The sequence below is a fragment of the Coptis chinensis genome, chromosome 6 (genome assembly GCF_015680905.1).
Source record: "Coptis chinensis isolate HL-2020 chromosome 6, ASM1568090v1, whole genome shotgun sequence".
Lineage (NCBI taxonomy): Eukaryota > Viridiplantae > Streptophyta > Magnoliopsida > Ranunculales > Ranunculaceae > Coptis > Coptis chinensis.
In genome coordinates, this window is record NC_141461.1 from 63,551,925 (window position 1) to 63,562,769 (window position 10,845).

Here is a 10,845-nt window from a genome sequence, read left to right on the forward strand (position 1 = left end):
CAGTCTTTGTCGACAATTTTCATACGGGGTTGAATTGGATTTTGGGTAAGATCGAATCCAACACGTTTTCTGCGAGAGCAAAAGTACCTGTATAGGTGTATAGGTGTATAGTGGTGTGTAACGTGTCGAATGCAACATTCCAAGTCTTTACTTCCTAGACCAATGTATCCAAGGACTTTTTTTTTTTTTTTGATAATCATCTATCAATCTATGTATCCAAGGACTTCCTTTGCCAATAACAAAATTATGTTAAATGGGAGCTTAATTTTTTGACGTGTGGAGCCCTCGACAAGTGGATTTTTTAAGAGCACCTCTAATCCTTTGTTTTTTTTCTATAAATACTTTCCTCTAATCCACTCTCCAAATGCTCGAGCGCTGAATTTCCCTTCAAATTCTTCATTTATACATCTCCACTTTCATTCAACAATGGATCACTATAGCAAATCTCTCCATGATATTTCTTCTTCTTCTTCTCCATTTGATTGCCTTCTCTTTGGTAACTTTTTGGTTTTTTCTAACACTCATTCTTTTTGGAATCAATCAATATATATGTGAAATATGCAAAGCTAATTTATATTAACTTATAGACAGATCTCGATGACACTTTGTACTCATCAACGATTGGAATTGCCGCAGCATGCAAGAGAAACATTGAAGGTACTAAAAATTTACTAAATTAATTGTAAGTGTTTTAAGTCTGATCATTTTGTTTTTCAGATTTTCTAGTAGAGAAATGTGGTTTCGCTAAAGATAAAGCTTCAAGTCTTCGAATTGAACATTTTAGAACTTATGGAAGCACTCTAGCTGGTTTAAGGGGTCGTTTGTTTTTCTGAGCCTATGAATGCTGAATGCTAAATGGCTCATTCTCTTAATGCTAAATGCTGATTGCTGAATTCTAAAAAACATGTTTGTTTTTACGTTAGAATAACTGGCTCGGAGAATTTTGAATATAAATCATTCGGACAATTTTACTCATGTTATCTATTTTAAACACTAACTTGATTTCTTGTTAAACAAAATATATATTATATTTGAGGAGAAGAGATGGATTATCGAAAAAAATAAATGATAAATAAATTTATTTAAAATATGTTTTCACAAATATATTTTAACGGTTTATTTTCATATTTTGTTTATTTTCAGAATATATATATGTAATTCTATTTTTAACAAAGTGGATATCATTCACCCAAAAAAATGAAAAAACCCGTGACGCCAACATCAAATTTTGAAGAACTTATTTTGAAGCCATAAAAGTCAAGGTAGGAAAGTAGATGGGTTCTTAAGATTGGGTTCTTAAGAAAGGGCAAGAAGGGACTTCTTGTTTCAAGTATTAGAACTAGCCATTTGGCCCGGCCTATGGCCGGACTTGCTACATAGATAGCTAATGACTCAAAAGCTTAAAGTCTATTTGAATAAATAATATATGTATATTGATAGCTAATAATTCACTACATACTTTATTTGAAGGGTTTATGTTTTTCTATTTTTTTTTAAGAGATTGCAATCAAAATACTATACACACACAATACTTGTATAGATGAAAAAATTTCGATTAAAGAATAAAATATCTCGTCCTCACTTGGCATGCAAAGAAACACCAACAAAGAAAATAATGGATTACATGCATGAGTAAATAAACCTATATTAATGGTACGTCGTTGGACTCAAAAGCTTAAAGTCCACTTGAATAAATAATATATGTATATTAATAGCTAATAATTCACTACATACTTTATTTGAAGGGTTTATGTTTTTCTATTTTTTTTTTAAGAGATTGCAATTAAAATACTATACACACACAATACTTGTATAGATGAAAAAATTCCGATTAAAGAATAAAATATCTCATCCTCACTTGGCATGCAAAGAAACACCAACAAAGAGAATAATGGATTACATGCATGAGTAAATAAACCTATATTAATGGTACGTCGTTGGCATATATTTAGGGTTTAACTAAGAATAGGGAGGCATGTTGTCTTGGATTGCGGGAGCAAGAGCATATCATCACTTTCCGGTAGAAGTCTTTCAAAGTTTTAAAATCAAATAACACATCAACAACCATAGGCAATACCACCATCTTAGCAATCACTTTTTTTATGACCAACTTCCTTAAGACCAACGTTGCATGCCTACATATAGTTTACATTGCCAAAAACTTTAAGCTACTTGACTACTTCGACTAAATCATGGAACCATGAAATGTAATTAAAATGATCTACTATGAAGTTGATTGATGTTAATTTAATTTGTAATCAAATTTACATGTGCAACGATTTGGAATATAGATTAGCCAAGAGTGATGAAATCAATGCGAACTTGATTACAATCTGACGCAACTGAATGCAACTTATTGCAAACCCATAAATGATACTCTGTGAAATGTCATATATTTTTCCTCTTAATTACAGTCTTACATCAGTTTACTCTGTATGTAGTAAACTACAACCAAGATATGGGCCATATACTATGAATCCATCATCGTTGTGAACACCCAACCTTCCTAGATGATCTGCTGTTTTGTTTACTTCTATGTGAACATTCTTGTAAGTAACCTCCTCCAAGAAGAAAGTAAACAGAACATATAAAGTATAAAGTGCTTTGTATGGGCTGTTTCTACAAAAGATTAAGAAAAAAACTTTGGTACAAATATTAACACATTTGTATGTGGATATGTCTTTTTCATACAGTCAGCAACATCAACTTGAACGAAGCATTTGCATACATTTAGTAACATTAAATTCAACAAAGCATTTGCATCCAATGACACGTTCAAGATTGAAAGAAACCATAACACCAAAGTTGTCAGGCATGTAAAAGTCTCCTCCACCAATGCCGCAAAAAATACAAAATAAACTATGAAAGAAAAGAAAGTTCAAAGAAACAGTGCATGCTCAGAAATAGCAGCCAAGATGTCAAGACATTTCTCCTTGATTGGGCTACGCAAGTGCTGCTTTCGAGGATTGAAATCCCAAGGCAGTGTCTTTAAGTGGAGCTCCAATATGTTGAAACAATCATAATTGGGACTTTATTGTTTATCTTACTGCCTTGCTAAGGAACATGACACATAGTGGGCTAAGAGGTATGAGCCTAGCTGAGATGTCTTAGTTATCAATATAGATTCCTTAAGACCTTTTTGTTGATTGTTACTTATCTATTATTACCAATCAACAAATTGATCTGGTTCTAGGTAGAGACATCTTAGCATTTTGGCCCCTATAGACCAAATCCCATCATCTTGACCACATGTATTTGGTAATTTATGACATTTCTCTTCAAGTCATACTTTTTTAAGAATTGGAAGGAACATATTTGGCTTACCAATTCCGCCAATTTTTACAAATCATTCTCGAATAGTTTTTTCACTATCCTTTGGTTTATATTGAACATTGGCCAAGTAGCACTGAAATCCCTTATCGTCATCTGTACCGACCTTTCTAAATAACCAAGAAATCTGCAATTTTGAGGATAAATTTAAACCCTCCAACCATTTATATGAGATTTCAATCAATTTAAATTTAAACCCTCGATCAAGTCCTCAACCAAACAGGTATATAGTTCTCTACTATTAAGCACTATAATTTCAACTAAATCTCCACATTTTAGATATAAAAAGATTACTTAAAATGAGAAGATACATAGCCCGCTGATATTATATGACTCAAATTAAGATGGCAGTGAGAGGTCTAAGAGATCAACATAATAAGTCACAAATGAAAAGAGCAAGGAGATGCATAAGGAATGAACTACAAGAAGTACTTGCCTCAGTAACAGGGAATTCTAAAGTTTGTTTGGCTGCTAACTTTATAGCAACCTCAGAACTGCATCAACCATGCTAAATTCTTTATTTCGAGAAGGTCCAATCATCCTATTGTAAGCAAGGTACCACCATGGTACATCACCCAAAAAACAAACACAATTAGGTAAGTTAACATTTTCTTGAAAATTGGAGGTTCTTTAAATATGTATGATGAACATGAATAATTGCTAAAATGAACCAAAATTATACATAACCACTCTTAGGTTGTTTGAAATGACCATGAATTGACCCTTCCTCAACGATAAATACTGCTGTCTTTTTATCGTGGTCCAGCATTTTACATCCTCTCCCTCTGTGGTTTCCGTCTTAATCAAGCAATTAATCACGGATGGTAAAACTGTAAAATATATGACTATCATTTTAATAAAAGTGTGATCGGACTCGTACATTTTAGTAGCAAAAAAAAGTACCTCCTTTGTCTTTGATAGAGGAGACTTCAAATGATGAGGAATAGCAACCGAAGTCCTTATATATAACCAAATCCGGTAAGATTACAATATAAATTAGGTGTCAAAATAGAAATGTCCAAGTAGAAGATGTAATAGCAAAAAAAAAAAGAATGCAATTACAGACCATCGTCTCTTTTCAAGAAACTCATAGAAACCAAGATATAAAGGAAGCTAGTGAATTGAATTAAACAATCGAAAACCCTAGCCCTTCTTCAGTCGTTTCAACATATGTAATTCCGTTGTTTCAGCATATGGAATAAATAATTCAACTTAAATTAATTAATAAAACACTTGCATTCCTACAATAAAATCACTCAAATTCAACAAAATATGAATAAAATGTCCATTAACAAATAAAAATCATTCATAAAATAGTCTAAACCCCAAAATGAATAAAAAAAACAATATAAATTCAAAACAAAAACAAATAAAATCGTCGGTATATGGGTTATATATATATATATATATATATATATATATATATATATACCAATATATATAAATATATATATATATATATATATATATATCAATATATGTGTTACCAAACTAAAAAGCTTTTGAGAACTAAATCAATTTTTGTGTTGGGAAGCATTTGCATGAATTTTTTTTTGTTGAAAGAATTTTTTTGGGTTTGGGTTTTTGGGTTTGGGTTTGGGTGTAAGGAAAGAAATTTTGTGTTTAGTAGTCAAGTGGTTCGCTTCTTTAGTTAGCGTAGAAGAAGAAGATTGAACCGACGTATGAGGCTTTTTTGGTACAGAATACAGAAGAAGCAAGTCAAGTTCAGTTTTCATATTTTGTTTCTCTCCATGACTATATTATATTTAGTTCTAAGGCCATTTCTTTCCGGTCACATCAAATATATCATGCAATGAAGAGGAATGAGTTAACAATACCTGAAAGATCTCAAATGAATCCAAGAAGATGATGACGCCACCGAATAAGAAGAAGATAAATTTGAAGTTTGAGTTCTAATATCATAAAACAAAAATGAAATTCGGTACAGAGGGATTTGAGAGGTGTTGCCAGAGATAGTAAGTAACATGACATTTCCAACTGAACTGAGTATGCATTCAAGTACCTGGGGAGCAGCAGAGCGAGCTCGTAAAGGAGCTTGTGCCAACGTTTCAGCCATGTTAAGACCACCTATCGAGCTAGGAGGCCACAGTGGACAACTTTGGGGAGTGTTACGTTGAACCGATGAGTGTATGTGTTGTTGCTTCCGGTTAAAGGCGCGATTTACGCCATAGAAGAAGCCAACCCATCAAGTCCAATCATGGACGAAGCACTACCCATCAAGTCCAATCATGGACGAAGCACTATTGGGAGAGCTCAATCTAGGAGATGGGACTCTAGATATATCAGGACTTACTTGCCTTTCTTGACTTCAAGAGAGGGAAAACGCCTTTCAAACACAACCTTCGAATACTTCCGGTCCACGGTGCCCAAAGACTTGTTGTTGTTATACTCTTTTCTTGAATATGTTGCTTTTCGTTGAAACGAGAACTCACCATTTTTCCCGATACTACCATAGGCTGCATAACGCTTATATGCATCATTCCTACCGGTGAAGTAATTGGACACCTCAAAAGTAGTGGGATAAGGATCTCGTATGAATAATGATCTCTCAGAGCCCCCTTGGGTCGATCTCTCATCATTTGTGGTATGCATCACAGTCCCTATAATGATGATTTCTACCAAAACTGCTGGAATGCTTTTCTATTACAACAATAAGCAATAACAATGACTTAATTTCAAGAGAACTAAAAACAAATATATAAACAACTTGGGCAAACCAATAAGTACCTGAACATAACGAATGCCGATTAGATTGTTGCTTTGCACCATTACTACTACCTATACTTCCGTTAATCCTCAACCACTCAGGAGATAATGCAGGCTCAATTCTTTCCATTACCATCCACTAAGCATGATCAGAAAAGAACCAACCTTTCTCCACAATCCCCTACACAACTATTCCTATCTAATCTAAGTATTGCACTTTTGGTCCTTCGAACTAAAAAACTTTCCTTTCTTCAAAATATATCACCACCACCCCCAATAAATTCTCTCTTCTCTAAAAACCTTTGCTCTACAGAATATAATTAATCTACCAATCCCCAAAAAAGCTACGACTATCAAACTACTATCAAGTGTGGAAAAACTCAGGATTGCACTACAATTACCAGACACTAAAATCAAAATAAAGAAATAAACTTTGTGAAAAAGAACGGGTTTTAAATTTCCCAACGAACCAAAGAGAATAGAAAGAGTAAAAAAATTTAGTATGATTGTGTGTTGAAGTAGAACAAACATCTTCGTAATTTTGATATTACTCTATCATCTTGAACAATTTCTTAGTTTAATAAGAGAGAGGGTTTGAAGAGATCAATTTTTTTTTGCAGAGTTGAGAGTATTTTGTAGAATTGAAAAGAGAATATGGAAAGAGATTTTTATCTATTTTGGGTTATCCCCGAACAATTGAAATCGGCAAAAAAAGGCGTATAATTCATTTTTTTATGAAAAATCTGATGTGTCAGTCTCAGAGAAAAAAAGGGGGCTGACGTGGGTCACTGGGAGCATTTTCCACTACTCAGTATTAATGGTCTTTGATTATGTTCCCTAGTGGTACACTGTTGGGCCTCTCTCCAACTCTAGGGCTTTTCGAGTGAAGTCATTCTCAATGGAGGTTGTAAAATAATGTGATACATCTCAAAACTCAAAGACAAAGGAACTGAAAGTTTTCAGCTTAGACAAACACATAATACTACACCAAAACCAAAACTGAATAGCACTTTCATTTTGGACATTAGTGCCCAGTCACTACAGCTTAATCATCATTATCTTGGACTCTGTATGATTGTATATCTAATGAAGAAACAAAGTAGTCAAATACACTCATGCTTAAGGAAAGAGCATACCATTGCATTTTGAGATACATTAGCACCATCACAAACTGCTTTGGGAACACTGAAATCCTGCAACTTCTGGGTTGTAGTTGATAATCTAGGAAGTTTGGATTCTGAGTCAGTTGTTTCCCTGACAGGTGGTTCACTATTTCTTCGAGTAGTCGCATTCCTCGGATTTAAGAAAAATCGAGATCACTGAACTGTGGCATATATTTGAATAAGTTAGGAGCCATCTCCGCCTTTCTCTTTGCAATTGATTTTCCAAATCCACAATTTTTTCCTTCATCTTTTATCAACTTATTTGGTGAAACATCAGTGACACGCTCATCCAATATTTCCTTGCTTTCTAATTCATTAAGACCATCTGATGGTTCACTGCCCAGAACAAACTCGATTACCACCATTTCATGATTAGAAGACTTCAGCTCTGTATCAACGCTACAAGTACTGATTTCTTCCAATATGTTCCAGCAAGAGGAACATAGGTTACGCTAGCATCTATCTTTCTCCAAAAGATGCCAATCTAAGTATATCACATCAGATGCAGATGGAGGGCGGCGGAAATGAATCTTCAATTTCAGTTCAATTCTCCAAATTTTTTAATCCACAGACATTTGGGTTTCGAATCTCGGCTATTTGGTGAGTGAACCAAACACATGCATAGTTCTCACTAACTAAATAGAGATTCTAGATGAATGGGTTGATCAGAAGTAAACTACCAGTTTTTGAGTTCATACAAAAAACTTATTCTCTCTATGACAGATTCAGATCTTACCTGGCTTTTTATAAATAAGAGCAGCATGCAAAGCTGTTCGACCATTTGGGCCTTTATAAGAACAATGTTCAGCTTTCAACAATTCCTCTATGACATCTAATTTCCCTGCTTCCACGACAACATGTAGTGGAGACTCACCAACATCATTAGTTATACATACCAGTTCGGGGTCTTCTTTAATGAGAAATATTACAATTTCTCACCTGATTCCTTTTTGGGGGAAGACAACACAATCCACCATGTGGTGTAAACCTGGTTCATTGACCGCCCGCAGAACACGTACATCACCAGGGTGCAAGCAAGGATTTTTAGCAACAACAACTGTCCCTTCCACAATACGATTACGCTGGTGTGATCCCGTCCAACTGGATGCAAACAACCCCCGTTACCATTTTGCTTACAGCCGGCGTGAGAAATTTGTATAAACACCTCCCCATACTCCAAGGTTCTAGTTTCGTCCAGGCATCCCATCAATGATCTTCCATTCGGAATATATATCCTTGACTTTTTTAGCAGCTCCAATAGCTTTGATTTACGAAGGGTTTGTAACATCATAGAGAGAAATGGCTCAGCATCGGGCTTTGTTGAACTCAGGAAGAGTGGTTTTGTTTCTGTCAAGAAGAAGAAGAAGAATGCGGTTAGGTTAAGATTAACGAAGGGTTGGATTATTTTTTTTTATTTTATAATTACTAAAATAGCCCATGCGGCATAATTGAAATAAAACGGACGTAGTTTTATTTTTATTTTTTTTCAACACATGAAAATACAATTTTGACTTATATTAAATTAGAGAGGAACACCAAATTCAGAATTATTTTGGTAAGAAGGCGAGTAATTATTTTCTAAATAAGGACTTTTTTTAAAAATATGCTGACATGGCTCACTATGAGCATCCTGGGAGAATGGATATTAATGTAGGTAGGATTCAAAGATTTGGAAAAATTTTGAATCTTAAAAAATCTTAAAAGCATTTGAATGCTTAAACTACTTAAAAAAAACAAACAAGTTTTGAGCCTCCGAATGCTTAAAACTTAAGTTTAAGAGGTTCTGAATGCTGAATTCAAAAAAAACAAACAACCCCTAAGAGTAATTTTCTTAACCTGATCACGAAATTAATATGTTTTACACTAGTCCAATTTATCGATAATACCCGAAATATCATTGTGCCATTTCAGGCTCTAGGCTATAATATTGAAGCAGATGATTATCACAGGTGAGTTTTATGTGTAATTTCTCTAAGTGATCAAATTTGAAGCACGTCTTTGAAAATAATTACATACTTTTTATTTTCGTCAGTTTCGTGCACGGAAGGTTGCCTTATGAAGTGATCAAAGCAGATATTCAGCTGCGTAACATCTTACGTAGCATAAATCAAAGAAAACTCATAAGAGAAGTCCCAGCTTTTCATTTCTTGTTGCTTTAACTGCGGACTTTAGACTAAATTTTCGTGTTGCTTTGCTTGCTATTTTGCAGATTTTTACTAATTCAGATAGAAAACATGCTATCAAAGTTCTTGAAAGATTAGGATTACAAGATTGTTTTGATCAAATTATATGTTTCGAAACAATTAATCCTAAAACCGTCAATGGATGCTATGAGAATAGCTCTCACTGTTGCAGACGTGGATCCTCGTTGTACGGTGTGCCCACTAATTCATTATCATCGTTTTTTTTTCTCTTTAATTATTGATTGTCCTTTGTTTTGAAATGTAGGTGTTTGTGACATATTCTTTTATAATTTCGTTTATGCTTCATGTTTTTTCAGTTGTTTCTAGATGACAATGACCGTAACATCGCTGCTGGTAAAGCTATGGGTCTTCAAACCGCATTGGTGAGTTTTTCTGCTAATAGGAAAAAATGTACTTTCTGAGTTGCTGTTGCATACTTGCCCCACACTAAAAAAAGTACTCAAGATTTGAAATTATAGTTGTTCCTAGACACAAAAAAGTTTGTGTCTTTCAGAGTTTCAGTGAGTTGCAACTTGCCCGGCTGATCTGATCTCTATATTGTTTTTTTTTTTCAAAAAAGTAGCAATCGAAATTGACATCTATGCTTTGGTTTCGAACAATAGTTATACATATAATCCTCCCAAGCTGCAGGACACCATAGATTGTGAGCCTGCAGGACACCATAGAGGTTCATGTCATTGTCACCAAGTCACCATAGATTGTGACCCTGAAGTCAATATCTATAACTTCGATATATAATGTTACTTGGCACGTAACGAAACTTCAATTCGTGTTGGCCCTTTAGTGTTTTGTTCACATCACATTTCGTGGAAATGATAATTTGTGTGATGGCATATAGGTTGGTAAGCCATTGAAAAGCAAAGGAGCTGATTATGCGTTGGAAAACATTCATATTTTGAAGCAAGCAATACCAGAAATCTGGTTTGGTGGGGCAGACGTTGGAGATCACAAACTCATACGCACTAGAGGCGAAATCAATTCCATTATTGCAGCAGCACCACCTGTTGGTGCTTGATTAAACCAATTAGACAAATCATTTAAAGCCGTGCGCCAGTGCATGACCACTTGTATGTACATAAAATACAATACAATGGCGTGGCTAGCTCTTGCGTAATATGTGTAAATTTATAATAAATGAAAATGTAAGTTGGGTTGTAGTGTTGTACACTTGTACAGTTGCACATAATAAAGTCTGTATCGTGTTCTTGTTTCCATTTATTTTTATTTTTTTGGTAAAACCACTATATATATATATATATAAACCACTAAAGTGCGTCAGGTACCTAAATATTACGTCATATGATTCTCCTGCAAATGTCCTAGTAACCAAGTGGGTGCTTCCATCTCCCAAAAACAGTCTCTGAGATGATAAGCATTGGTCGCCAACAGATGTGCGACCTTATTACACGTTCTATCTACAT

General features: G+C 34.5%; 2 protein-coding genes across 4 annotated transcripts; one reads left to right on the top strand and one right to left on the bottom strand.

Annotated features, from left to right (window-relative positions):
- Window positions 1-261: 261 nt before the first annotated feature.
- On the top strand, window positions 262-10,634 carry LOC147493905 (uncharacterized protein C24B11.05-like). The gene is given in 9 exon segments (XM_086566293.1): window positions 262-496; window positions 592-657; window positions 718-814; window positions 9,131-9,169; window positions 9,253-9,349; window positions 9,430-9,530; window positions 9,532-9,595; window positions 9,721-9,786; window positions 10,263-10,634. Coding segments are annotated over 9 exon segments (777 nt in total). The 5' UTR covers window positions 262-426; the 3' UTR covers window positions 10,440-10,634.
- On the bottom strand, window positions 2,335-8,701 carry LOC147493906 (uncharacterized). Of its 3 annotated transcripts, XM_086566292.1 has the most exons (5): window positions 5,354-5,446; window positions 5,169-5,243; window positions 4,234-4,288; window positions 4,013-4,160; window positions 2,335-3,871 (listed from the first exon to the last, which is right to left on the bottom strand). In XM_086566292.1, the coding sequence occupies exons 1-5, from the start codon at window positions 5,405-5,407 to the stop codon at window positions 3,808-3,810; spliced, it is 396 nt and encodes a 131-aa protein (XP_086422418.1). In that variant the 5' UTR covers window positions 5,408-5,446; the 3' UTR covers window positions 2,335-3,807. The 3 variants fall into 3 exon arrangements, 1 of the variants encoding a protein (XP_086422418.1); XR_015198880.1 differs by adding an exon at window positions 6,079-8,701 and having other exon boundaries at window positions 2,335-4,160; window positions 5,169-5,991; XR_015198881.1 differs by lacking the exons at window positions 4,013-4,160; window positions 4,234-4,288 and adding an exon at window positions 6,079-8,701 and having other exon boundaries at window positions 5,169-5,991.
- Window positions 10,635-10,845: the final 211 nt, after the last annotated feature.